The following is a 27,388-nucleotide window of genomic DNA, read 5'->3' as shown; positions in this document are numbered from 1 at the left end:
AAAAAAAAAAAAAAAAAAAAAAAAAAACCAAAACAAAACAAAAAAAAGAAGCGTGCTGGGAGCTTAGGGGCCCTGGGTGAGGAGGGAGCCAGAAGTCAGAATCTTCAGGCCCTGGCGGAAGATGGACTGTGGGCAATGCTGAAGATCAGTGTGAAGTGGTGCAGCCTGGCTGGAATGTTCCACAGGCATCTCCAGCTTAATTTGGTCAAAACGGAATGACTGATTTCCCCTAAAATACTCTTCGACCACCTCGGCCATAGCACTGTCATTCACCAGCTGCACAGCTCTCAGCAAGTCCTTTTGGCTCCTCTTTCAAGACTCCTAGCGTGGTCCATTGTTCTCCGCCTCCACAGCCACGCCATCCTGCACCGCACAGTCTCCTCTCACCTACCTGCTCGCCTCCAAATTATTCTCCCTGCAGCAGCCAGGGGCCCCTCCCGCAACCTCAATCCAAACACGTCAGGCCCCTGCCTCCTGCCCTTGCACGGCTTCCATCTGCTAAGAATCCATCCAGAGGCCCTCCTGGGGCGGCCCAGGCCCCACGCGACCGGCCGCCTGCCTCTGCCCTCCCCTTCCACCGCACTCCCCTCTTCGCCACGAGCGGGCTCCGCGCCTTTTCCTGCCTCTGCCTGCAACGGAGCCGGCCGGCCTGCACGCAGTTCATCCGGGGAGGCGGCAGGAAAGGGTGACCTAGTGGCAGGACCCGCTGTTTACCCCGGGACCTCATCTCCCATGACCTTCTTGGGTCGATGACTCCACTTCCCTGGCACCTGTGGGAAAGAGAAGTGGGGAATTCTATTTTCTCATTTGGAACTCCATTTCCCACCAGTCCCTGGGGCCACGGCAGTCAAAGCCTCCTCTCTACCCTCCACAAAAGTACGGGATCGAACCAAGGAAAAGAAGGCAAACACCGCCACAGAGTCTCGGGAAACTGACGCCCGGAAAACCTCTGGTCTGGGTCTACCGTGGCGGGGGCGCCGCACAGCCTGCCGGGAACTGTAGTCCATCTTCCCGCGGAGGAGCGCAGGGTACATGCACTGCAGGACCCTTCAGGCCGGCGGGTGCCTGTGGCCAAGGGCGGGACAGGGATAAAGGCCCAAAATTCCCAAGCGCCAGACCCCATCGGAGAGCTCAACAGCGAACACAGCGGGCGGGAGGGACTACAACTCGCAGCACGCCTCAGCGCCACAGATGCCTCTCGACCCACGTCCCTGTCCCGGGCCCTGCCAGGAGTAGCAGGTTTTTGTTTATCTGTTTTTTAACTAAAGAGCTCCTCGGCTTTAAAGGCGGGCATGGGAGAGTGACATGGGACCTCCCAATCCGCCATCGCACCCTTCTCGGGATCCACGAGCCCTTGTTCTTTGGGGACACCATGTATACCCCAACTGGAGGGCAAAAGGGCACAGGCCTTAGCCCAGGATTCAGGGGTACCCCGCATGCCAAGACTTGACCTTCATAGAGGTGATCCTCATATTTCTTTGGCGGTCGAGAATCTCAGTTACGTAAGACGTTAAGAACACCGGTCCTCAGCCCTATCCTTGACACAAAATGTCCTCCAAAGGAGGCTGATCCTTTGGGGACAGACAAGCCTGACTCTGGCACTAGCCCATAGTGCAGCCCTCTTGGCCCCATCTAAGGGTGCCCAGCCCTTCAGGACATCCCATCACCAAGGCCATTGCAGAACATGGCCACCTCCCCACTCATCCTTCCCTGACCCTCCCTGAGGTGGTCACATTTATAGTTCTTCCAGCTCCAGGTTGTCCTCAAAGCCCTGGCCCAGCTCACCTCATCAGTTTTATCTCCTGCCCCTCAAAGACCTCAAGCCCCAAGAAAGCAAAGATGGGAACCAGCTGATGGCTGTAGCATAACTGGCTGATGGCTGTCAGGCAACTTCTAGAATGAATGCTAGACCTTAACCCTGAACCCCTGCATTCTAAACTCCGTCCCTGGCCAATTCCAACTCTAGACTTCCAGACTTCCACCATATTAACCTTCTCCCTTTCCTCCACTCCTGCTGCGCTCGGGGTGAAACCAGAACAGACCCGGCGGGACAGGCCCCAGGAGCCACACCCAGGCAGCACCCACAGACACAGGCGAGTCCAGGCCCCTGTCCAGGGAAACAGGCTGGCTCCACCGAGCACCTCGGCTCCGTCAATCCCAAGAAATGAGGGGGTCAGCAGGCCAAGTGGTTAAATAATTAATAAGATTACCAACAGCGTGTTAATTACAAAGAACAGAGAGGAGCTAGAGGTGGTGAATTTTCCAAACAGGGAACCAGGATCCACAGCCCCAAGGCCCAGGGGTCCGGCCACCGAGGCGGGGCAGCTCCGTAATAAATAATGGAGTTGGGGGCAGGGGGTCAGGGCTGCTCCTGCTTCTTCTTGACTGAAATCCGCTTCTTTCTCGCTGCCAGCATCTCATAGAAGGGGTCCACACTCACAGCCGCCCTGCAGAAAGGGAGGGGTCCCAGGATGAGGGCCAAGGAGTCCAGGCCCCCAGTCCCTCCTCCCTCAGACCCAGGGGTCCTGACCCCCAGCCCCTCCTCCATCAGACCCAGGGGTCCTGACCCCCAAGCCCCTCCTCAGTCAGACTCAGGGGTCCAGGCCCCAGCCCCTCCTCCATCAGACCCAGGAGTCCAGGCTCACTGGATAGACTTGATCCACTCATCCTTCTCCTCCTGCGTCGGGGCCGAGATCCGGTACACCATGTGGTTTCCCTCCACCACTCGGCCATCCGCCTCGGTTTTGCAGGCTTTGATGAGCTGCCCCTTATTGTTGGGGATGTAAAGTTCAAAGCAGTTCTGGGGACGAGAGAGGAAGGGCGCAGGTAAGAGCCAGCCCTGGGCAGAGGAGGCCCTGCCCTGGCAGGAAGGTGTACAGAGAGGGTCTTACCGGTTTCCGGGGGTCGTCCACCTCTCGGATGCTCAGATTCTCCAGGGGGATGATTCCTCGGGGCTCCTTGTCCTGAAGAAGCAAGTTGGACAGAACTCAGACTTCCAAATCCTCACCCCAGCCTGCCTCCCTCAGCCCCAGGAGTGCAGGCTCGCAGCCCTTCCTCCCAGAACCCAAGGGCCCGGCCGGGCCCCGCTCACCGTGGTGTACTCGAAGTAGTAGAGGCAGTTGTCTGTGAGGATAAACCAGCGCCGCTTCCACGTCTTCACCCGGCCCCCTGGAAGGGAAGGGGCGGGAGGGGCCTGGGCTCAACGGGGGACAGGGCCTCTGGGAGATAGGAGGGGCATGAGAAGCAGAGCAAGAGCGGTAGAGGTGGGGCTCCTGGGGCCTAGGACAAAGCCACTGCGTGGGGGGCGACAGACAAGCAGGGCCGGGTGTGCTGGGGCTCCAGGAATCGTCCACCCCCAGCTTGGGGCTCCACATTTTCTAAGTCTGTCAGCCCCAGCCCAGGATCCTGAGCCCCCAGCCCCCTCCTCCTGTGGGCAGGAGGCCAGGGCAGCTCCCTCCCCTCGTCTAGTGATGGGAGACAAAGACAGGTCGTGTACCTACCTCCTGGGGCAGACAGCGAGAAAGCAGGCAGGACCAGGTGCAGGAGAAGGGAAGGCGGGAGAATGGAGCACCCCCAAGAGCCGCAGACAACAGAAATAGGGTGGGCGCAGGGAGGGATGCGCAGGGGTGGGACAGAGAGGCAAACACAGGAGAGAAACACGCAGAGAGGGAGGGGAGGGAGAGAGAGGGAAGAAAACCAGTTACATCCACATGAGGGGGCGATGGTCAGGGCCCCTCCCTCCCAGAGAGGCCAAGGGCCATGAGCCCCAGGTGGGAGCCTTGGAAACCCCTTGCTTCGGTACAGGGCGCCAGCCTACTCCCTAAGGTCTGTCCTAGACCAGGAGGGTCCTCTCTCGACATGGTAAAAGTGCCTCTCCCCTGGAGGTGGCACCACAGGGGAGAAGGCAAAACCCCCAGTCCTTGGCCTGAGGAGGGCGTGGGGGCCCATCTCAGCTCCTGCACAAACTGGCTGTGTGACCTCAGGGCACTCTCTTGGACTCTCTGAATTCCAGCTTGGAGACTCACTTCAGCCTCCACCTTCCTGTAGCAAAATGACCTGTTTCTGGCTTCCTTGTGGACCCAAGGTTAAACAATGACAGTAAGAATGGCTTTTATTAGGCATGGAGTAGCAACCACCATCACCAATCTCCACTCCTGTATTTCCATCTTTTAAGGAAGAGGTCCTTCTTGCGAACTGGCACAAAGGGAACAGAGGCCCTCTGGTCACAGATGTCCCTGGGCTGGGCAATCTTAGATGGGACTCAAAGCCAAACTGAGGCGTGAGCCTCAATTTCCTCATCTGGGAAATGGGACAGGTTCCTGCTGACAGAACAGTTGTTTTTTTTTTTTGAGACGGAGTCTCGCTCTGTCGCCCAGGCTGGAGTGCAATGGCGTGATCTTGGCTCACTGCAACCTCCACCTCCCGGGTTCAAGCAATTCTTGTGCCTCAGCCTCCCAAGTAGCTGGGATTACAGGCGCCCGCCACCACGCCCGGCTAATTTTCGTATTTTTAGTAGAGACGGGGTTTCACCATGTTGGCAAGGCTGGTCTCGAATTCCTGACCTCAAGTGATCTGCCTGCCTGAGCCTCCTAAAGTGCTGGGATTACAGGCCTGAGCCACCGCGCCCGGCCTGACAGGCGCAGTTTTGAAGAAAGCAGTTCCGCGTGACGCTGGCACCTTCCTGCTTCTTTCTGGCCCACTCACTGCCAGGGGCACCTCGAGGACTCTTAGTCTCCCCCAGCAGTCTGCCTCCCTTGGATCGAATGCAGGGATCTGGACCGGAGTGTTGGTTGGACAGTGATTTGTATGTTTTACTTTTATCTTATAGAGACAGGGTCTTGCTCTGTTACCCAGGCTGGAGTGCAGTGGCAGAATCACGACTCACTGCAGCCTCGACTGCTTGGGCTCAAACAATCCTCCTGCACCACCAGGCCCAGCTAATTTTTAAAGTTTTTGTAGAGATGGGGATATCATTATATTGCCTAGGTTGGTCTCAAACTCCTGACCTCTAGCAATCCTCCTGCGTTGTCCTCCCAAAATGCTGAAATTACAGGGGTGGGCCACTATGCCCAGCCTGACTTGCATATTTTACATTTACCAGGAGACCCTGGCATCTGTGGAGGCACTGATGCCCTGGTTGAAGAGCACAGTTCCACATGGAGAGGCCCCCAAGACTCAAGAGGCCAAAGCTGCCCTGTCCAACCTCCTTCTGAGAAGCCTGGCCTTGACTCCCTTCACTGACCTGGAAGCTTCCTGTGGGCTCTCCTGCTGCCACGGGAAGCCTCCACTACTGTGCTGGACTGTAACTCCCCAGATCTGTCTCTCTGGAGCAGCTGTGCACCGCTTCTCCATTATAAACCACATCTAACACACAGGTGGCACCTACTGTTACCAGGCACGGCTCCGGGCCGGTGTCTCTCAACCTCAGCTATGCACTGGGAGCTTAAATGGTGACTGATGGCCCTTCTGCTCCCGAAAGCCTGACCTCAGGAGTCTATGGCCTGGCCACCGGAGTTTTCGAGGTGCCCAGGCAAATCTCACGTGCAGCCAGGGCTGAGAACCACTCCAGTCCTCGTGCTAACCCCCCATCATGCTACGATCCTGTCTGATCCATGCTAACCAAACTTGAACGTGCCAGTGCCTCATGTTACGACGAAGACTCCCCGCTCCATCTCAGCTGGGTCTCCCAACTCATCTGCACCAGCCCTGGCTATTCCCTCCCCAGCCGGGAGCCAGAATCTGGGACAGGTTTCCTCGCCTGTTTGGCTCTTTTCTGCCTGTGGGTGGTGTTTCGGGAAGGATGGCTCCTGGATCAGCCAGTGCTCTGGGCCTGATGCCTTGGAGTGCAGGGTCAGTCCTGCCTGGGACCCTGGGAGTTCTTGCCAAGGGGAATAACAGCCTCCAGGGGTTTGGCTCCCTTGGGCTGGGTTAACGCAGTAGAGATAAGCCTCAGTGAACTCTTCCCCCACAAAAGGACAATGTCACCTGCCTCTCACTGCATCCTCAGCCCAGCCCAGGGCCTGGCACAGAAGGGCTCCATGAACATTTGGGGGTAAAGAAAAGGGGTTGGGAAGTACTTACTACAGGCCAGGCCCAGCGCACAGGCCTGATTTCATTTTCAGCACCATTTTTTGGGTGTGGGAAACTGAGGTTCAGAGAGGTCGAATCATTTGCCTCAGTTCAGGCAGCAGGTTTGTGTGGAAGCTGAGTCCAGGGCCCAGGCCCGCGAACGGCCCCCTGTGGAGGGACCAGCGGGGTCAGAGGGCACGTACCCAGCTTCAGGAGCCAGCCCTCCCGGTCCGGGTTGAAGAAGGTGTGGGTCAGGTCGTTCCCGTCATCCTCAGGAATCTTGAAGGGCTCATTTCGGATGCTGTCGTAGAGGTTCTGAGGAGTGAAGGCTCCATCAGCCATTCAAGGCCCCTGGGACCCCCACCCCGCCAAGGGTTACTCAGGGTGGGAGGCAGCGAGACCAGGGGTGAGATGACTCATGGTGGGGAAGAAAGAGGGGCAGGCTGGGGAGGAGGGGGAAGTGAAAGGCAGAGAAGTGAAGAGAGGCCGAGGTGGGGGAGGAAAGAAGAGATGCCCTGGTGACAGGTGGAGGAGCTGGCTACGTCCTCAGAGAAACAGACAGATGGGGAATGAGGCCAATCAAGGGCCAGAAAGCATGACAGCCAGAGAGAGAGAAGACAGACAGGCCAAAAATGTCAGGGCCAAAGCCCGAGAGAGACAGTCAAGAAGAGAAGCAGCCAGAGAGAAAGAAAAAGATCACGCAGGAGTTGGCATGATCGCACCATCCTGGGGGTGAGGGCAGACAGCTCGGGCACTAGGAGACCACAGGTGGGGTGGGGGTGTCTGTGGCAGGAAGAAGGACAGGGCTGAGGGGCAAGGAAGGGGGGCTGACCCTGAGCAGCTCCTCAGGCAGGTCCCCGCCCTCGTTGATGCCCCGGTTCATGGCCACAAAGCGCTCCAGGCCTGGCTTGTCCCGGACATTGGGATTGTGGAGACTGGTGTTGAGCATGATGACGGCGAAGGACAGCACGTAGCATGTGTCTGCACCAGACAGGGCAGGTGGTGACGACCCAGGCATGTCAGCCCCCACTGCCCCTACTCCCCAGGACCCAGGACTCCTGGCTCCCAGCCCCCTCCCTCCCTCAGACCTAGGAGTCTGGGCCCCCGTCTCCTCTTTCCCAGGACCCAGGAGTTGGGGCCCGCACCTGTGGACTGGAAAACCCCAGGGTTGCACAGGCAGTATCGCTGGGCGAAGGCCTCCATCATCCGGTCAATTTTCTGGGCCTCTCCGGGGAGGCGAAAGCTCCATAGAAATTGCCTGGGTTGCGGAGGGGCCATGAATGCATGCCAGGGCTGGCGGGAGCCTGTCCCCACTCTCAGTCCCTGTGATAGGAACTGGTCCATGAGGAATCCCAACCTTCCGGCCTCAGCAGGTGGTTCAGTATGGTCACATGATCCAATCTGACCAATGGGCACTGGCCATAGGAGTGTCGTGGAGCGGTACAGAAATAGCCTCTTTCTGCTAAGTTTGCTAGACAGGTCTGGGGGTTGGTTGTGGCTTGTTACCAGGTAAGAGGGTCTGCAGAGAGCAATGCTGACACAGTGGCAAATACAAGAGACAAAGAAAGTCGATTTTCTGACCACCATTTGAGCTCCTGGATATAGCTATGCCTGAAGGAGACCATAACCTTGGACTTTCATGGTGCAGGATGCACTCAGTTCTCTAGCTTTTGTTTCTGTTTTTTTCTTAAGGTTTGTCACTTGTAACTAGGAAGGCCCTGAGAGGTACCTTCCTGGCCTTCCAAACCCCTCCCCATCACTCACCTGAGGGCCTGCACCAGATTGAGGTCGGTGAACTCATGCAGATCCACAAAAGCATGGAGCACTGCCAGGTTCAGCTCTTCCCTGGAAGGACAGGACAAAGTCACATGTAGTCTGGAGAAGATGCAGCAGGAGTGGGCAGGAGGCAAGGCCCTGGGGAAGTCGTGCCCCTTCTACTGCACCACAGCTGCCCTCTGCGGAGGGTGAAGTTTCCTGCTAGGCTCTCGCACAGGCCTGCCCCCAGGGTGGGGGATGCTCAGAACACACTCTTGGGAGGAATATATGGCTTGGGAACCCAGGTTAGGCCAGACCTTTGTACAGTTGGGAGAAATCCCGCAAACATGTATGCTATCTACTGTCACCTCTCTCAAATGATCCCCACACTCCCCAGACATCCAGAGATGCTTCCCATGCACCCCAGATTTCTGTAAATCCCTGATTCCCAGACGTCTACAGATGGCCTCCAACTACCTGATGTCCAGTCCCATGCATTCTAGGCTTCCAAATGACCCCTACAACTCCTAGGCTCCCCACAAGGGCCCAATGGTCCCCACAGCTCCCAGATGGCCACCCAGTGCCCATGCACAGCCATGGTCTACCCCTGGTTCTCATGCTCCCATGACACTTGAGAGATGTTCTCCACCCTTCTCAGATATAAATGGATGCTTCCCCACAACCCCCAGGTAATTCCAGAAGGCCCCGCATCCTCAGATGCTCTCGGGTGGCCGCAGGCTCCCCTAGCCCGTGTCAGTCCATTCTGTCACAGTCCAGACAGAAGACTCATCTGCCAGGGCCTCTCTGTGGGGAGGCTGCAGGGCTGTTCCACCTGTGAGCTGCCGGTGTGAGGGCAGGAGCCTGGCGTGGGCAGTGGGAGGGAGGGCCCCCAGGAGCGGAGTGGCGCCGCACCTCTCCCCCAGGTAGTCCCCGATGGCTGTCTTGTTCAGCCCCTCGCCCTTGTATAGGAAGCGGGCAATCTCCTCGGGTGTGTTCTGCAGCAGCTCGTTCTCCACCAAGAACTGGATCCCCTGGTGAGTGGGGACAAGGTCTCAGTGCTGAGAGCCAGAAAGCCACCCCCCTCACCTCCCTGGGAACCTCAGCATGCAGACCTACCCCCACCCTCAACAGACCAGGGCCAGGTTTCATTTTCAGTCTTCTCACAGGTTTTTTTTTTTTTTTTTTTTGGAGACGGAGTCTCGCTCTGTCACCCAGGCGGGAGTGTAGTGGCCGGATCTCAGCTCACTGCAAGCTCCACCTCCCGGGTTTACGCCATTCTCCTGCCTCAGCCTCCCGAGTAGCTGGGACTGCAGGCGTCCGCCACCTCGCCTGGCTAGTTTTTTGTATTTTTTAGTAGAGACGGGGTTTCACCATGTTAGCCAGGATGGTCTCGATCTCCTGACCTCGTGATCCGCCCATCTCGGACTCCCAAAGTGCTGGGATTACAGGCTTGAGCCACCACGCCCGGCCCTCACAGGTCTTAAATAGGTTTCTTCCCAACTCATGGCCTTTGCACCTCATGGCCTACCCTCTCTGCCTTTGCCTGGTTAATTCCAGCACCAACAACAGGGTCTGGCAAGGAACAGATGCTCAGAACATGTTCTTTTCTTTCTGAGACCTGGTCTCGCTCTACTGCACAGGTTGGAGTGCAGTGGCGTGATCACAGCTCACTGCAGCTTCGAACCGCTGGGCTCAAGGGATCCTCTCCTTTCGGCCTCCTGAGAAGCTGGGACTATAGGCATGCACCAATACACCTGGATAATTTATTTATTTTTATTTTTTCTAGAGATGAGTTATCACTATGCTGCCCAGGCTGGTCTCAAATTCCTGCCTTCAAGCAATCCTCTCGCCTCGGCCTGTCAAAGCACTGGGATTACAGGCATAAGCCACCGAACCCAGCCAATAAACATTTGTTGAATGACTGAACAGAATTCCAATTGCTTCAGGAAAGAATAATGTGACAACCTTGAGCAGATGCAGTCCCTCAAGGGCTGTGAACTCCCCTTGCTAGACTGGAGGCTTCTCTCGCTCTCTGTGCTATGAAGACCTCTCTACTACTGCCATATCTCCTCTGAATTGTGGTATCCATGTCCAGGAGCTGAGCACAGGGCAGCATCTAATTCTTCTTTGGGTCCCCAGCATTGCCCTACACAGGATCAGGCTCTCGAGAGGCCTCAGAAAATGGGTGTTAAAGGCACAGCGCGGTGGCTCACGCCTGTAATCCCAGCACTTTGGGAGGCCAAGGCGGGCGGATCACGAGGTCAGCAGATCGAGACCATCCTGGCTAACTCAGTGAAACCCCGTCTCTACTAAAAAAATACAAAAAATTAGCCGGGCATGGTGGCGGGCGCCTATAGTCCCAGCTACTCGGAAGGCTGAGACAGGAGAATGGCGTGAACCCAAAAGGCAGAGCTTGCAATGAGCCAAGATTGCATCATGGCACTTCAGCCTAGGCGACAGAGTGAGACTCCGTCTCAAAAAAAAAAAAAAAAAAAACAAAAGAAAACGGGTGTTAAATGAGTATGTGAACAGGCCGGACATGGTGGCTCAATGCCTGTAATCCCAGCACTTTGGGAGGCTGAGGTGGGCAGATCACCTGAGGTCAGGAGTTTGAAATCAGCCTGGTCAACATGGTAAAACCCCATCTTTACTAAAAATACATAAATTAGTTAGGCATGGTGGTGGGAGCCTGTAGTCCCAGCTACTTGGGAGGCTGAGGCAGGATAATCACTTGAACATGGGACGGGGAGGTAACAGTGAGCCGAGATCACATCACTGCACTCCAGTCTGGGTGACAGAGCAAGACTCTGCCTCACAAAAAAAAAAAAAAAAAAAAAGTAAGTGAACAAAAGCCTTTCCTCCACCTAGTGAACACCTACTCATCTTTCAAACCTGACCTGAATGTCTCCTCCTCAAGGAAGCCCTTCCTGACTCCACCAGCCTGCCTCCTCCAGAAGTTTACTACCCTGATACCTCCGTCATGGCACCTTTGCCTGAGGGAGGTCAACTCTCCTTTGTGCATATCACTTTGTCTGTAGCCCCTACAAGACTCCAGCTCATCTTGGGACCAAAAGAAGTGCGCCCATACAAGTAGAAAGTGGAAGACAACCTTCAAGGCAGGGGACGAAACACAAGAGTCAGGAGGGCTGGAACACCTGGTCAGTGTTCAGAGAACAAATGGACAGCCAGTATCTGAATCCAGGGATTAGTACCAAGTCTGTCCACCTAGAATAGACCCGGAACCATCACGCTTCTGGAACCCGGAGGTGCCAGAAGCCCCTGCCTGGATGTTTGCCCAGCTGATCCCAGTCCTGTGGCCCCAAGCACCTTCTTGGGGTCCATGTTGAACTTCTTCCTGCCCATTGCCATCTTCCGGTTCCGCTGCAAGGTCTTACTGCAGGAGCAGAGAGCGGGGTGGGGGATGGGGGGGTCAATGCCTGGGCATTCCTGGCCTCAGTCAACCCCACGCCCCCCAGGTCACCCGCCCCAGCCCTCACCTGCCCTCATTGGCCTCCAGCCCCTCCACCTCGCTCATGGCTTCACTGAGCTCTTCCCGCAGGCGCTGAATCTCCACCAGCAGCTCCTGCTTCCGCCGCCGGATGTTCTCCAGCTCCATCCGTTCCTCCGGAGTCAGGTCTGGGGGTTCTAGGGGTCGGGGTCACGGTTTAAAAGTCAGTGCTGGGGACTGTGAGCCTGAATTCCTGCAATCTGGGGGCGGACAGAGCTGGGAGAGGATGCATAAGGGCCTTCCATGTCTGCACAGAAGACTGGGCTGGGGGCCTGGATTCCTCCGTGCAGAGGAGGAAGGGCCGGGGCTCTAAACTCTTGAGTCCTGGCGGGAGGAGGGGACTTGGGGCCCGGATTCCAGAGTCTGAAGGAGAAGGGGAATAGGTGCCTGAGCTCTTAGGTTTGAGGGAAGAAAGGGTTGGGGGCCTGAACTTCTAGGTCCATTACTTGGAAGGGGACTGAGGCCTTGGTTTTCTGACTCCATTACTGGCGAGGTAGCTGGGGACCTGGTTATCGGGACTCCTGGGTCCATGAACAGTCACTACGGCCGGGGGAGCTGATGACAGCTCCGGAGAGTTGGGAAGGTGGGGTGGGACATCGAAGGCCCCCGCCCCCCAAGATTTCTCCCCTCCCCGCAACCCGAGCGCCCCTCCCCGGCCCCGGCAGACGCTGGGCTTGCCCGCCCCTCCAGCGGGAATGGTTCCGCCCCGGCCTCGCCTCCACCGCTCCATCCCGCCCCTCCCGCCGCCACCGGAAACAGGCTCAGCCCAAACAATGGCCTGGAACGCCCCGCTTTCGGGCCCCGCCGGATGCCCGTCCAGCGCCCCACAAAAGCGGCGCCACAAGTCTACTACTGGGCCGAACGCCTCTGGGCGGCGCGCGCCAGAGGGAAACGTTCGCGGCCGAACGTTCAGGAGAAAAGACTCCAGCAGCTCCCAGCCGACCCCGCCCCTCCCCGACCTACCATAGACGCCGTCCTCCATGGCGGCTAGGAAGGCCCGCGGGGAGTCCGGGGCGGTCCCGCCGGTCGGGCCTGGATCCGCGTTGGCCCGCGGGCTCGGGTGAGCCCGCTCAAACGCCCCAGGAGCCACCGCCGCCTCCTCAGCGCCAGTCCTCAGCGCTGAAAAGACTCTCCCTTGGTCGCCCAACCGCCCCTTCAGTAGGGACCGCCCCTCTTTTTGACACCGTCCAATCCACAGTGGACGCTTTTTTCCTCCCCGCCCTCGCCACCAAAGGATCGTCTTCCAGGGCCAACAGTCGTACAAAAAGCTGATGTCGGTATGTCCGGCCGGAGGTAGACGGCCCGCGAGGCCAATCGGAGTGCAGGCAGGGCAGGAGGCCCCGCCTCCGAAACAAGAGAAAGCACTTGACAGGCTTGCTCTCCAATGGGAAGCCGCAGAAAGGTGTTGCGCGGGGGCGGACTTACGCAGTACAGCCATCTCTGCGCCTGCTCAAAGGCCTTGGACACTTGGAGACTAGGTAAACCGAACCCCGCCTCCAATAATCCGTTGCTAGGGGGCAGTACTTGGTTAATCCTGTTGCCAGGAGGCGGGGCTATAACTGGCTTGTTTCCGTAAGCCACACCTCCTAGCAGGCCATGCTGGCTTCTGACCGCAGAGGTTGCCAGGCAACCGGGAGCAGCCTTCGGCCTCTTTTTGTTTTGCTTTTCTTCTCCGTGTATTTCCCCTCTCAGCCCCTTCTTACCTCCAAACTCTTTCCTTACGACCATCTATGCCCTCCCCATCCCCCTCAGCCTCTTCGGAGTCGTGGAGTGGTGAAACGAAAGACTTCTTCGTTTTTTCTTTTTCTTTTTTTTTTTAAGATAAGAGTCTTGCTCTGTCGCCCAAGCTGGAGTGCAGTTGCGCGATCTCGGTTCACTGCAACCTCCGCCTCCCGGGTTCAAGCAATTCTCCTGCCTCAGCCTCCCGAATAGCTGGGATTACAGGCATGCACCATCAAGCCCAGCTAATTTTTGTATTTTTAATAGAGACGGGGTTTCACCATATTGGCCAGGCTGGTCTCGAACTCCTGACCTCAAGTGATTCACCCACCTTGACCTCCCAAAGTGCTGGGATTACAGGCGTGAGCCTTCGCGCCTGGCCAAGATTTACTCTTTTTTCTAAATGCTATGCTATTTGGTATCGGTCATGGAGAATGGAAGAGGGGAAGATCAAATTTAGTGAAAGCACAGGCTCAGCCTTCCTGGCACCTTCTGCCGCTCAGACTCCTCCCTCATTTCTCCAAACTCCTCCCCTTAGCTTAACATCCTCCTAAGATTCCTCCCTTCCCCAAGCATCCTTCCGCTAAGACAACTCCCCTTTCCTCAGCGTCCTCCCACCTCTCTGATTCCTTCTCCCATCTCGGAAGCCTTTTCTTCCTCCCTGGCTCCCCTCATGTCCCCCCTTGTCCTCTCATACTATTGCTTTTTTTTTTTTTTTTTTTTTGAGACTGAATTTTGCTCTTTTGCCCAGCCTGGAGTGAACTGGCGTGATCTCAGCTCACGGCAACCTCCACCCCCAAGGTTCAAGCGATTCTCCTGCCTCAGCCTCCCAAGTAGCTGGGATTACAGGCGCCCACCACCATGCCTGGCTAATTTTTGTATTTTCAGTAAAGACAGGGTTTCGTCATGTTGGCCAGGCTGGTCTCAAACTCCTGACCTCAGGTGCTCCACCCGCCTCAGCCTCCCAAAATGCTAGGATTATAGGCGTGAGCCACCGTGCCTGGCCAACCTTGCCCTTCTTAAACTCCTCCCTCCTCTGAGGCCCCTTCCCCTTCCCCAGCCTCTAGGTCCCATTATTTGTAAGGGAATGGGATTAAAGGCCTGGCCGGAATGGGGAACCCAGGCACCCCTGTAAAGAGGGAAGCCGTAATGGGGGCTGAAGTAGTGTCTGGGCCTCGTCCTCATTTTCTGTCCCTGGGCTGGGCAGGTGGAGACGGATCTGGGGCCAGGACCTGGTTAAGCTGCCGGATTAGATATGGAGGCTCCTAATCCCCTCACTGACCTTTATGAGTGGCCCAGGCCCTGCCCTCCCCAGTGGAGACCCAGGCTGGGCTGCCCTGCTCCCACTCTCCTTCCAAACAAAACCCCCTCCCTGCCCCTTCACTTCCAACTTAACATCCTTCCCCAACCTTGCATTTCCATTGCCCCTGTCCCTACCTACCCCAGACACCCTGAGCTGAGAGAGCCGCCAGCTAATTAATCCCATCCGGTTATTACATGGGGATTCCGAGGGATAAAGGGAGATGGAGAAGCTGGATGGGGGCATTTGGGTTGATGCATCACTTGTGAAGGCTGAATGGCAATGACAGTGGCTGCCCTCGGTCCAGAATACAGGGTGGGAACACGTCCTCCTCCCTGTCACTGGCTCCCTCTGCAGCTGGCTCCCAGCCTGCGGGGCACTTAGGTAGATGGCAGCATGGGCAGGGGGCCAGGTTCGAGGACCGAGAAGCACATTCACAGACACACCCTCTAGGGCTCCCAGTTCTTTAATCTGGGGGACGGGTCTCCCCCTAAAACAGTCATTCTCCCACAATGGGAAGAACCCTAGTGTCCAGAGCTACCTCCTCCTCCCCAGATCCCCAAGTTGGGCCAGGGAAGTGACTCTGGCTGTTAGCCACAGCCCACGCCCACCCCTGCCCTGTGATTCAGACCCCCGAGTTCAGAGCCAGCCTCTAAGAGTATCTTACATCCAGCCTCTCCTGGAAGGTCGTAGGACCCAGCACTGGGGAGAGGAAGGAAGTCCCCAGGACTCAAATGCCCATCCCACCCTCGGTGAAGCGAGGGCTCATCCTGCTGGAAAGGCCCCTGAATAACTTCAAGTTCCAATATCCCATTTTTACAGATGGGGAAACTGACATGAAGAGGAGTCCAAAGTGATACAGTAAGTTGAGGCAGTATTGGGATTTAGAGCAAAGCTTCTGGGGTCCTTGAAAAGGACCTCATTCCAATTAGTTAGTGCTCCATCTTTAAGCCTGTTGTAGGGACCAGGGGAAAAAAATAGATATCTGTATTTATATTTTATATATATATATAATATACATATGTATAACATCTTTAAGAAACAGACACACGGCTGGGCATGGTGGCTCATGCTTGTAATCCCAGCTCCTTGGGAGGCCGAGGCAGGTGGATCATCTGAGGTCGAGAGTTCGAGACCAACCTGGCCAACATGGCGAAACCCCGTCTCTACTAAAAATACAAAAATTAGCCGGGCATAGTGGCTCATGCCTGTAATCCCAGCGACTCGGGAGGCTGAGGCAGGAGAATCACTTGAAGCCGGGAGGCGGAGGTTGCAGTGAGCTGAGATCACACCATTGCACTCCAGCCTGGGTGACAGAGCAAGACTCTGTCTCAAAAAAAAAAGAAAAGAAGAAAGAAAGAAAGAAAAAAAGAAATAGACACACATCACTAGGTGTAGGGTTCCAGAGCATTCTAGACTCACCAGCCCTGGGCCTCTCCCTTCCCTTGTCCACTAATTAGCCCTGTGCCCTACAGGGCCTCACCTGAACCTTCAACTTCTAGGTCAACCCAGAATTGTTGCTTCTCAAGTCCTGAGTCCACCTCCTGGCACTGCTAAGAAGTCCACCTGGAGGTGATGAGAACTTACAGGCTTTGGTAATGGACAACTCTGGATGCCTGGAGCCTTCATTCCTTTTGGCATTACAGAACCACAAGAAGTCATCTAGAATCATCGAGATTCTCAACTCCATTGGCCAAGCTGGAACCAGCAAAATCTCAGACATCTAGAATTGCCACTGCTTCCTTGACTCTGTGATCAGTCTAGAGCCACAGAATCCTGATTCCCTTTGGACATTCTAGAATGGCACTTAAAAAAAACCCACCCCGTGGATCCTTTCAAAGCATTGCTCATTCTCTTGGTTGGGTGCTCTACAGCCAGAAGTTGGAGTTGTCTAATATCAAGAACTCCTAATCTGTTACTTAAGTCTTTCTAAACCCACAGACTCAACAATGTTTTGTGCATTCTAGAAACACTACTCTTTAGTTTCTAGAGTAGTTCAACTCTCCAGGTCAAACCTGTCCTAGAGTCACCAGTGCTTGCCTCTGTGGTCAACCTAGACTCAGAATCTCAACTAATGAGCTTTCTAGAACCACAGGTCTTTTCTTTTCTTTTTTTTTTTGTCTTTGGTCAATCAAGATGATCTTGCATACTTGGGGGCATTCCATAACCTTCCCTCCTTAGGTGGTCTAGAACAAATGATTTGCTGCTCAGTTGGCTGAGTTGAGAAGCAACACTCCCTTGAAGCTTAGGTAAATACAGACCTACAAACTCTTGATCTCTGATGCTGTTCAAGAACTGCCAACGTGCTTCCCCAGAGGCAGTCTATACCATTGGTTTCTCACCCTGGTCAACAATCCAGGTGCCCCCATATAGAGGGATCTAGAATCACCAGTCTTTTCCTCTTGGGTGATCCAGAACTCTGGTGAGACTCAGGAATCAGGCTCATAAAGGGGTCTCAGGAGGGAACACAGAAGCAGAGAAATTAAAATTAAGGTCCAGTATGTCCATGGTGGGTCACCAGACATGGCAGAACCTTACCACCTAGTCATTTACCCAGCAGGCCTGTTGGTCTTAGGGAACACCTGCCCCCATCCCAGGAGAGAGCCCTATCTCTCCATCTTGCTACCTTGGGGAAGGGGGCACACATAAGGAAAGGCTACATCAGTTTGCATCACAGAGGCAGGGTCAGCGCCAGGGTTGGTGTAAGAACTCGGGGACTAGCAGCCCCGTCTTCCGTCTCCGCCCCATTCCCTTCCTCGGCCTCATCGTCCTCATCTTCCTCCTGGCAGCAACTCAGAGCAAGTTCATTCTCATAACAAAATGCAGTCAGAGAGCCGGGGAAACTCGACTTGAGGCTGTGGGAAGCCTGCTCTGCCCGTTCATCCAGCTCCTTAGCACTGCAGACCGGCGTCCCTGGGACCTCATAAGTGCGGTGGAAGTGGCGATAGTCGACCTCATACTGGGAGCCACGCTGGAAGAGAACTGGCTCAAAACGATGGCCCCAGAGAAGTTCACCAGGGAGGTAGGACGAGCGACACTGTGTGGTCATGGCTGTGGCCTCAACCATCCCCTCGAGAATGACCACCAGCTCGAAGTCAGCCCTGGCCAGCTCGGCGCGTCCGAGCTCATACAGAGGACTGGCAGAGTCGATCTCATGGACGATGGTGATGGGGGACACGAGGAAGATACGATCGGTGCCTCCATCAAAGCCCACATCCACATCCTGGTGGTCGAGCGGGATGTACTCACCCTCTGGGGTCACACGGGGCTGCAGCGGGAGGCGAGGAGCCAAAGACAGAGAGCAGGGAGCACAGAGATGGGCAGAGACAGAGGGAGTGAGAAAGAGGAAGAGAGGCAGAGAAAGAAGGTAAAGACCACAGGAGTGAAGGAAAGGGTGAGAACACGGATCCAGAGATGGGGCCAGCAACCCAGAGAGATGCAGGGGAGGGCACAGAAACACAGTGAGGGAGCCAGAGATCCAGGATGGGAGGAGGGGGGACAGAGACCCAGAGATGAAGAGAGAGGAAAGAGACTCAGGGTTTGGGGACAGAAAATGGGAAGAGGGGTGTGGCGGGGGAAGAGAAGGAGGAGAGAGGGACAGAGTGATATTGACATACAGACACAGAAATCAGCAAGACAGAGATGAAATCGAAGCGACAACAGAAAATAAGAATGACATCCAACAGAGAATTGGAGAAGGAGGGGGAGAAAAATGGCTTTTAGTATGTGGCCAGAGAAAGATAAACCAGATGACAAGAAGGGAGAGTTAGGGCAACACAGGTCCAACATTCTGTACCCACCACTGCCTCAGGCTTATCCCTGGGCTCTCCCCTGAGCTATCCAAGCTGCCAGGGCAACTGCAAACCCTTCCATGTCATTCTGTGTGAGCAAGCTTTGTGGGAGTGTGGGTATTTCACCCCCACCTACCCGCGGGTTCCATAGCCACCTCCCAGGCCAAGTCACTGCCCCACAAACTTTTGCAAGAGCCAGTGTCCCTCCGATTCATGAATCCTGGCATCTCAAAGCATCAGGCAGGAGATAGAAGTGGGAGGTGGGCACCTATCCTCCTCTTGTAACTGTCTCCGGGAGCCCCAAGTAGAGGAACCCCAGAGGCGGCTGGGAGTTGCAGCTCCCACCACCCCTGATCCTCTCCAAGTCCAGCCTCAACCCAGAGTTCTAAAGTCACTTTACTTGGGCAATGGCAGCTGCTGGCCCAGAGTTTCTTGGGAACGGAGATGTTTGAGCAATTTGACCACAATTCTAGGAATACTAAGGCCCCTTCCTCAGGGCACGGGAGGGAGCCATTATCCCAGGGGCCAATGGGAGGTGCAGTTTCGTTTCGTTGCCACCTCCCACCCTGCTCTCAGAGGGCAGGAGGCTGGTGGGACACAATGGGCCATTGAGTTGGGGAATGAATCTCCCCACAGAGCTGCAGGACCCCACGCCTAGAGGCCTGGAGAACTGTGCTCCACAGTGATGAGCTGCACCCATTCCAGGGCCTGCTTCTCCCGGGAGCCTCAAGTCACAGGCCCCCGTCTATGCCACAGGGTCCAGTGAGAATTGTACACCCGAGTAATAGAACAGTCACGCAGGCANCGCAAAGCTGCATCTGAGGCCACCCCATCTTTGGGCAGGTCCCTTGACCCAGAGGCTTCTGGGAATTATGGCCCAGGACCTTGACAGGCCAGGTGTGGCCCTTTCGGGGCTACCCACAGGCAGCCCATCCTCAAGCCACAGAAAGCTCTGTATGTCCCAAGTCCAGGCCTCCAGGAAGAGCTGGTCACAGACCTCTCTCTTGGGTTTACATCCCCAACTGCCCAGTGACCCATTCGCAAGCCACAGGCCTGAGAGGCTGCTGGGAGTTGTAGTCCACGCCCCCTCCAGGCCCGCATGCCCCTCACCCTCGGGCCTACATCTCCCACAATCCCCCAGGGCTCGCGGAGGTCCGCACCTGCAGCAGCTGGGCACGCACGTGGGCCTCGACCAGGTGGCTGCGGCGCAGGTTGCCGACGCGCCACATGAGGCAGAGGCGGTGGTCGCGCAGCGCCACGACGGCGTTCTCGCTGAAGACCAGCGTCTCGTTGCGCTTCTTGGGTTTGGCCATCTTGGCCATGACAGCACCCACGACGAAGGCGTCGAGCACGCAGCCGGCAATGCACTGCAGCACCACGGCGGCCACAGCGGCCGGGCACTCCTCGGTGACGCTGCGCACGCCGTAGCCGATGGACGTCTGCGTCTCCAGCGCGAAGAGGAAGGCGGCCAGGAAGCTGGCCACGTGTGAGAAGCAGGGCGCAGGTGGTGGCGGGGCGGCCAGGTCGCCGTGCAGCGAGGCTATGAGCCAGAAGGCCACGCCGAAGAGCAGCCAGGAGGCGAGGAAGGAGCAGGAGAAAAGGAGGCACATCCAGCGCCAGCGCACGTCCACGCACGTGGTGAACAGGTCGCTCAGGTAGCGCGCGCCCTGGCCACCCAGGTTCACGAAGCGCACATTGCAGTGCCCGTCCTTCTTGACGAAGCGACCGCGACGCCGGCCCACCGGTGACTGCACCCGCGCCGGCACCCACCCGTTGCGGCACAACCCGGGCCCGGCCTCTTCTTCATCACCCGCCCGGCTGTCTCCCGAATCCAAGGCGCCGCTGAGGCGGCGTAGGGCCCTGGCCAGGCCCATTGGGCGGAGGGACCCCCTCCACTTGGACTAGTGGGGGGCAGGCGCCCCCAACCTGCTGGGACAAGAAACCGGCAGAAACGTCAGGGGTACCAGGAATGGGTGAGCTCATCGGCCAAGCATGCTCCCCGGTGGGGCTTAGTGGCCTTATCTGTCAAATAGGTGGAACTATACTCACTTCACTTCTTTTTTTTTTTTTTTTTTTTTTTTGGAGAAAAGAGTCTCGCTCTGTCGCCCAAGCTGGAGTGCAGTGGCACGATCCTGGCTCACTGCAACCTCCGCGTCCCAAGTTTAAGCGATTCTCCTGTCTCAGCCTCCTGAGTAGCTGGGACTACAGGCGCACATCACCACGCCTGGGTAATTTTTTTTTTTTTTTTTTTTTGAGACGTAGTCTTGCTCTGTCGCCAGGGTGCAGTGCAGTGGCGCAGTCTTAGCTCACCTCAACCTCAGCTCACTGCAACCTCTGCTTCCCGGGTTCAAGTGATTCGCCTGCCTCAGCCTCCTATGTAACTGGGATTACAGGTACGCACCACCACGCCCAGCTAAGTTTTTGTAATTTAGTAGAGAAGGGGTTTCACCATGTTGGCTAAGATGGTCTTAATCTCCTGACCTCGTCATTCGCCCGCTTCGGCCTCCTAAAGTGCTGGGATTACAAGTGTGAGCCACTGCGCCCGGCCAGCCACCTTCTTTTTAAAAATGTTTTATTAATTTAATTTTTGTTTTATAGAGACAGGGGCCTCACTATGTTGCTCAGGCTGGTTTCGAACTCCCGGCCTCAAGCGATCTTCTCTCCTCAACCTCCCAAAGTGCTGGGATTACAGGCCTGAGCCACCCCACCTGGCCCATACTCCCCTTCCAAGTTGGAAGATGCAGCATAAACAGCAACGATACTATAGAAGATACTTGAATAACAACAGAAAATACTATACCAATAAGGATATTATAGCAAGTGCCACAATAATTACAGCATGCATTTATACAGTGCTAAATCTATGTACTGAATTCATAATTTGTGTTCTATCAATTATACTGTTTATACAGTTTGGAGGTTGTTGTAAGCACTTTACATGAATTTACATATTTGAGCCTCAGAGCAAGCCTATGAGGCAGACATCATTATCCCCATTTTCTTTTTTTTTTTTTTTTTGAGACGGAGTCTCGCTCTGTCACCCAGACTGGAGTGCAGTGGCCAGATCTCAGCTCACTGCAAGCTCCGCCTCCCGGGTTCACGCCATTCTCCTGCCTCAGCCTCCCGAGTAGCTGGGACTACAGGCGCCGCCACCTCGCCCGGCTAGATTTTGTCTTTTAGTAGAGACGGGGTTTCACCGTGTTAGCCAGGATGGTCTCGATCTCCTGACCTCGTGATCCGCCCGTCTCGGCCTCCCAAAGTGCTGGGATTACAGGCTTGAGCCACTGCGCCCGGCCATATCCCCATTTTCTAGATGAGGAAACTGAAGCACAGAAAGTTTAAGTAACTTCCCCAAGACCACAGCTAAGTAAACGGATTTAAATGCTAGCCATCCAGCTCCAGAGTTCATGCTCCTAACTGTAAGGTCTAACTGGTTCTCAGCATGGAGAGATGCCTCAGGGCTCTGAGGTTGACTGTGGTTGACAAACAGGCTCGCAAAGTAACAAAAGGAAAAAATTACATCAATTGAATTGCATCAGAACTAAATAACTTTTTTTTTTTTTGAGGCGGACTCACTTTGTCACGCAGACTGGAGTGCAGTAGCGCAATCTTGGCTCACTGCAATCTCTGTCTCCTGGGTTCTCCTGCCTCAGCCTCCCGAGTAGCCAGGATTACAGGCATGCACCACCACGCCTGACTAATTTTTGTATTTTTAGTAGAGATGGGGTTTCACCATGTTGGCCAGGCTGGTCTTGAACTCCTGACCTCAAGTGATCCTCCCACCTTGGCTTCCTAAAGTACTGGGATTACAGGCGTGAGCCACTGCACCCGGCCAGAACTAAAAAACTTTTGTGCTCCCAAAGACACTATCAAGAAAGTGAAGAGAGGCCAGGTGAGGTAGTACACACCTGTATCCTAGCGCTTTGAGAGGCTGAGGCAGGAGGATCACTTGAGCCCAGGAGTTCATGACCAGTCCGGACAACATAGCAAGGGGCTTGCTCTACAAAAAATTAAAAATTAGCCAGATGTGGTAATGCAAATCTGTAGTCCTAGTTACTTGGAAGGCTGAGGTGGGAGGATGGCTTAAGCCCGGGAGTTGGAGACTGCAGTGAGTTATGATTGCACCACTGCACTCCAGCCTGGGCGACAAAGCAAGACCGTGTCTCAAAAAAATTTTTTAAGAAAGGGAAAAGACAACCCACGAATGGGAGAAGATACTGTAGTTGCAAATCATATACCTGATGAGGAACTTGTATCTAGCCTATATGAAGAGCCCTTGCAACTCAATAATGAAAAGATAAATAACCACCCCCCCACCTTTTTTTTGTTTCAGACAGAGTCTCAGTCGCCCAGGCTGGAGTGCAGAGCTGCAATCTCAGCTCACTGCAACCTCTGCCTCCCGGGTTCAAGAGATTCTCTTGCCTCAGCCTCCTGAGTATCTGGACTTACAGGCTCACGCCACCATCCCAGCTAATTTTCGTATTTTTAGTAGAGACAGGGTTTCACCATGTTGGCTGATGCCCAGCCCAAATAACCCAATTTAAAAGTGGGCAAAGGGGGCCAGGCGCAGCAGCTCACGCCTGTCATCCTAACACTTTGGGAAGCCGAGGAAGCTGGATCACTTGAGCTCAGGAGTTTGAGACCAGCCTGGCCAACATGGCAAAATCCCATCTCTATTAAAAATCCAAAAATTAGCCGGGCCTGGTGGTGCACATCTGTAGTCCCAGCTACTCCGGAGGCTGAGGCACAAAAAAGTGGGCAAAGGATCTGTACAGACATTTCTCCAAAGAAGGTATACAAATGGCTAATAAACATATGAAAAGATGCTCAGCATCATCAGCCATCAGAGAAATGCAAATCAGAACCACAAAGGAATACCATTTTGCACCCACTTAGAATGGCTATAATAAAAAAAAACAAGTGTTGGCAAGAATGTGGAGAAATTGGCACCCTCATACACTGCTGGGGGGCATGGAAACTTGCAGCTGCTGTAGGAAGCAGTCTGGCAGTTACTTAAATGGTTAAACATAGAATTACCACATCACGCAGCAATTCCACTCATACTTATGTACCCAAGAGAAATGAAAACAGATGGCAAAAACTTGTACACAAATGTTCACAGCAGCATTACTCATAATAGCCAAAAGGTGGAAACCCAAGTATCAACCAACTAACGAATAAATAAAATGTGGTATATTCATCCAATGAATAGTATTTTACAATCAAGACAAATGAAGTATTGATAGATGCAACAACATGGATAAACCTCGAAAACATTATGCTGGCCGGGTGTGGTGGCTGGCACTTGTAATCCCAGGACTTTGGGAGGCCAAGGTGGGCAGATCACTTGAGGTCAGGAGTTTGAGACCAGCCTCGGCAACATGGTGAAACCCCGTCTCCACTAAAAATACAAAAATTAGCCAGGTGTGGTAATTACAGGCATGCGCCCCTGTAATGCCAGCTACTCAGGAGGCTGAGGCAGGAGAATCACTTGAACCTGGGAGACAGAGGTTGCAGTGAGCCAGGATTGCGCAACTGTACTCCAGCTTGGGCGACAAAGCAAGATTCCGTTTCAAAAAAAAAAAAAAAAATTAATTGTGATGGCTGCACAGTTGTGAATATACGAAAAGCCACTGAATTATACCCTGTAATGAGTGTATGATATGAGATGTGAATTAGATTTCAATGAAGCTATTGTAAAATAAATGAAATGGGCTCATGCCTGACCCTCTGATCTTTGGCAACTCTTTCTGAATCTCGGTTTCCTCAATTCTGAGGTGGGGAAATTGGGACTTCTTAAAAGACCAGGAAGGGCCTTCTGGATAAGGGCCCGATCCTGGTTCAGTTGCTCACCCACCATGTCCCCTGGGATCTCTGGCTTTCTTTTCCAGAGACTCAGTTTGCTGAGCCATTTACTAGGTGTGTGACTGACGACAGGTCACATCCTTTCCTGAGCCTCAGCTCTCTCATCTGTGAAAGGCAGGAGGCCTGGGGGAGCTGGGCATTGTGGCTCCCACCTGTGATCCCAGCACTTTGGGAGGCCAAGGTAGAAGGATTGTTTAAAACCGGGAGTCTGAAACCAGCTTGGGGAACATAGCAAGACCCTATCTTAAAAACAAAAATTAGCCAGCCATGGTGATGCAGCTACTCTGGAGGCTGAGGTAGGAGATCACTTGAACCCAGAGTTCAAGGCTGCAGTGAGCTATGATGGTACCACTGCACTGCAGCCTGGGCAACAGAGTGAGACCCCATCTCTTTAAAAAAAAAAAAAAGAGGGCAGATGCAGTGCCTCACACCTGTAATCCTAGTACTTTGGGAGTCCAACTCAGGAGGAATGCGTGAGGCCAGGGGTTTGAGAACCAGCCTGGGGAAGACAGCGAAACCCTGTCTCTAAAAAATAAATAAATAATAAAAAATAAACGAAGAAAAGAAATGGAGGGAATCGCAGCAGTCTGTCAGGGTGGAGGAAAGGAAAGGGCTAGGCATGGACCTGCACCCCTCATTGCCTTCAGGGTTCACTGCAAGGTTACCGAACGCTTGGCCCTGTGGTGGGAACTTCCCAGGAACCGGCTGGGTCAGGACAAACCATACCAGGGGTTAAATAATTTGTGCTGGAACCTGGGCATCCTCAGGGGTTTCTTGGCAGGGCCTGGCACACTCCATTGGGAAAGAAGACCATGAGACAACGTCAAGTTTGGCACCAACTGGGTCTCCCAAAGCCCTGCACCTGCTTCCCACAACCACCGGGGCAGCCCTGCCATTCGCTGGGGTTCATTAGGCCCACTTGACAGAGGCAAAGCTGAGGCTGAGGTGAGAGGGGAGCAGCCTGGCTGTGTCCGGCGCCCACAGTGTGCCCCAACCTTGACTCTGTCTCACCCTTGACAACCCTGCACGTTAGAGACTGTTCTCCCAAAAAGGGGAAATAGGCTTGTTGCCCAAGTCTGGAGGTCAACATCAGGATGCAGCATCTACACCTGCAGCCCTCCCCAGCCTGGGGATCCCCAGTCTGCACTGGCTCCACCCTCGGGAACCACCCCCGTGGGCCGGGGAGGCAGATGGGCACTGACACTGACCTGTGCTCCCCAGTCCCCAGCCTGGACCTCTCACCCGGACTTGCCCATCTCTCACCAAAGCCCTCTGATGAAGGGATGTAGCTTTCCACAGAAAAGCCACCTGAGGCTCAGGTTAGTCCCTTGTCACAGGTCTCTCAGCCAGTGGGGAGAGGAGAGGCAAAACCTAGCCTCCCACGCAGGCCTCCTGGGAGCCACGGCTCGAGTGCCAAACCACAGTCTTCCCAAGTGCACTCTGGTTTCAAACACACCTAGTACACGCAAGGCCTCGCACTGAGCTCCCGACATGCCCGCAGCCCCACTGGACTCTCAGACCCCACTGCTCACCTTGGCCGCTCAGGATGCCGGGAGGTGAAGATCATCACCCCCTTTCACAGCTGGGGAACAGGCTCAGGGAACGCCATGAGCTGGCCAGACCCCGCAGTGCCAGGGAGAATGCCGGTCAGGTCCTAAGCCTTTCTTTCCTTCCCAGAGCTCTGCCCTTGAAATCCTCCAGTCCCACCTCAGCCCCGTGAGGCAGACCCACGTCTACTTCCCAAAGCCGACAGGGACCTTCACCAGGGGGCTGTCTGTGGCCAACATGGCCCAGCTCCCAGGCTGGCTGCGACTCAGTTCGGGGCACCCCCCTCCCCTGGCAAAAGCAGGGCGGGAGGGAAAGGGATCCTCCCCCTGACCTGCAAGAGCAGCTTAATGTTTCCATATAAAGGACATCCAGGGCTTAAGGTGCTTCAACTTCGTGTCAAAGTCACTGTCTAATCTGAGGCCAAGAAGCCCCACCCCCAGGCCCCACCCTCACCCACCCAAATAAACACTCTCTCACTCTTCCAAAACCAGGGGTGTTCCCCGCTGCTCCCCACCTACCAGTGGGGGATGGATGGCAGGTTGGAAAGCAGAGACTGCAGAAAGACAAGGACATGCAGAGATGGGAAGGAGGAGGGGTGTTGAGAGGGTGCCCCAAGAAAAAGTACAGGGACCAAGCAGGACAGGGACCCTGAGAGAGAGGGGGACAGAGACCCAGAAGCAAAGGAACAGAGATCCAGAGAGAAAGGGACAGAGACCTTGAGAAAGGACAGAGACCCAGAGAGAAAGGGACAGAGACGTTGACAGGACAGAGACTCAGAGACAGAGGGGGACACAGACCCAGAGAGAGGGGGGGACAGAGACCTAGATGGAGGGAGACAGAGGAGACAGAGGTAGACAAGGCAATTGGGAAAACGAAAAAGAAAAAAGAAATGTTTTAAGAAATGGCGACATGGGGAGATGAAATTGTGTAAGACACAGAGAGGCAGAGAGATGGGAGAGACAGAGATGCGGGGGAGAGCGAGAGACAGAGACAGAGAAAGAGAGAGAGAGAGAGACTTTCTTTGAAAGGATGGAAGCCAGTGAGAAAATGTGTAACATGGGGATGGGGTGAGAGGTGGAGGCACGGAACCTGGGGGTAGATTCTCCTGTCGCTGATGGAAAGACAGGACCTCCTTGAGGGGGCCACGCTGAGGGCAGGGATGCTGGGGAGGGGTGGATGGGGCGATGCAGCAGAGCAGGAGGGGATGGCTGAGGGCGGCCTTGCATGGAGGCACGTACCTGGTGGGGCGGCCCACCCCCATGCCCTCCGCTGGGGACTCCTCGGTTAGGGCTGAGGGGAAGCCTCTGTGGGTGCCAAGGGGCTGTAGTCTGTCCTTGGTCCCAGGGGCCGTGTGACAGGCACCTGACCTCGGAGTCCACAGACGGATCAGAGGCTGGATGGAGGGGGGCTGGGGGTGGGGCTAGCTGAGAGCCGCAGAGGGGGAGCCAGGGAGGCCGGCCAGGCAGAGCGGCTGGGCCACAGCCCAGGCAAGCTGGACAGGAGACAGCGGCGGAGGAGACAGCGACTAGGGGGCAGGGAAACTGACAGTGGGGGACGACAGACTCTGAAAGAGGGGGACACAAAGAAAGAAACCTGATAAAGGGGAGAAGGACTGAAGGAGAAATGGGGGCTCCTGAGTTCCCTGAGATGAAGCCTTCATCAGCTGGTGGGGGGCAGGGGCAAGGCCCCTGTCACTGAGCCCGAGTGAGTTCCAGATGAAAGGACACTCAGAGAAGGCAGAACATGGCAGCACCCAGTGGGCGGAGGGAGGGTTGCACTGCACTCCCAGGGGCCTCCCCCAGCCTAGCAGCCTGGCGGCAGGGGGCACCAAAT

General features: G+C 55.1%; 2 protein-coding genes and 1 long non-coding RNA gene across 10 annotated transcripts; 1 reads left to right on the top strand and 2 right to left on the bottom strand.

Annotated features, from left to right (window-relative positions):
• On the bottom strand, nucleotides 1–12,794 carry CYTH2 (cytohesin 2). 6 transcript variants are annotated; one of them, XR_001883698.1, is made up of 13 exons: nucleotides 12,296–12,794; nucleotides 11,322–11,469; nucleotides 11,152–11,218; nucleotides 8,737–8,855; nucleotides 7,834–7,914; nucleotides 7,215–7,327; nucleotides 6,902–7,050; nucleotides 6,272–6,384; nucleotides 3,092–3,170; nucleotides 2,892–2,963; nucleotides 2,646–2,800; nucleotides 2,229–2,447; nucleotides 1–770 (listed from the first exon to the last, which is right to left on the bottom strand). XR_001883698.1 is itself a non-coding variant. In XM_017863649.1 (12 exons), the coding sequence occupies exons 1-12, from the start codon at nucleotides 12,768–12,770 to the stop codon at nucleotides 2,360–2,362; spliced, it is 1,656 nt and encodes a 551-aa protein (XP_017719138.1). In that variant the 5' UTR covers nucleotides 12,771–12,794; the 3' UTR covers nucleotides 2,182–2,359. The 6 variants fall into 6 exon arrangements, 4 of the variants coding, with proteins under 4 accessions (XP_017719138.1, XP_017719141.1, XP_017719140.1 ...); XR_001883699.1 differs by lacking the exon at nucleotides 1–770 and having other exon boundaries at nucleotides 2,182–2,447; nucleotides 3,092–3,220; XM_017863649.1 differs by lacking the exon at nucleotides 1–770 and having other exon boundaries at nucleotides 2,182–2,447; nucleotides 3,092–3,168; nucleotides 6,273–6,384.
• LOC108523122 (uncharacterized) lies at nucleotides 12,677–16,317 on the top strand. Its single transcript, XR_001883700.1, has 3 exons — nucleotides 12,677–12,810; nucleotides 15,174–15,212; nucleotides 15,854–16,317. It is a non-coding gene; the product is annotated as an uncharacterized LOC108523122 (long non-coding RNA).
• KCNJ14 (potassium inwardly rectifying channel subfamily J member 14) lies at nucleotides 16,182–27,371 on the bottom strand. Of its 3 annotated transcripts, none has more exons than XM_017863655.1 (3): nucleotides 26,794–27,371; nucleotides 19,303–20,071; nucleotides 16,182–17,619 (listed from the first exon to the last, which is right to left on the bottom strand). In XM_017863655.1, the coding sequence occupies exons 2-3, from the start codon at nucleotides 20,014–20,016 to the stop codon at nucleotides 17,023–17,025; spliced, it is 1,311 nt and encodes a 436-aa protein (XP_017719144.1). In that variant the 5' UTR covers nucleotides 20,017–20,071; nucleotides 26,794–27,371; the 3' UTR covers nucleotides 16,182–17,022. The 3 variants fall into 3 exon arrangements, with proteins under 3 accessions (XP_017719144.1, XP_017719145.1, XP_017719143.1); XM_017863656.1 differs by having other exon boundaries at nucleotides 19,303–20,068; XM_017863654.1 differs by lacking the exon at nucleotides 26,794–27,371 and having other exon boundaries at nucleotides 19,303–20,480.
• Between the last annotated feature and the right edge of the window lie 17 nt (nucleotides 27,372–27,388).

Source organism: Rhinopithecus bieti, unplaced genomic scaffold (assembly GCF_001698545.2).
Source record: "Rhinopithecus bieti isolate Rb0 unplaced genomic scaffold, ASM169854v2 scaffold_70550, whole genome shotgun sequence".
In the NCBI taxonomy this organism is placed as follows: Eukaryota; Metazoa; Chordata; class Mammalia; order Primates; family Cercopithecidae; genus Rhinopithecus; species Rhinopithecus bieti.
Note: the sequence above shows the minus strand (reverse complement) of the source record. Positions and strands in the feature narration are given on the sequence as shown.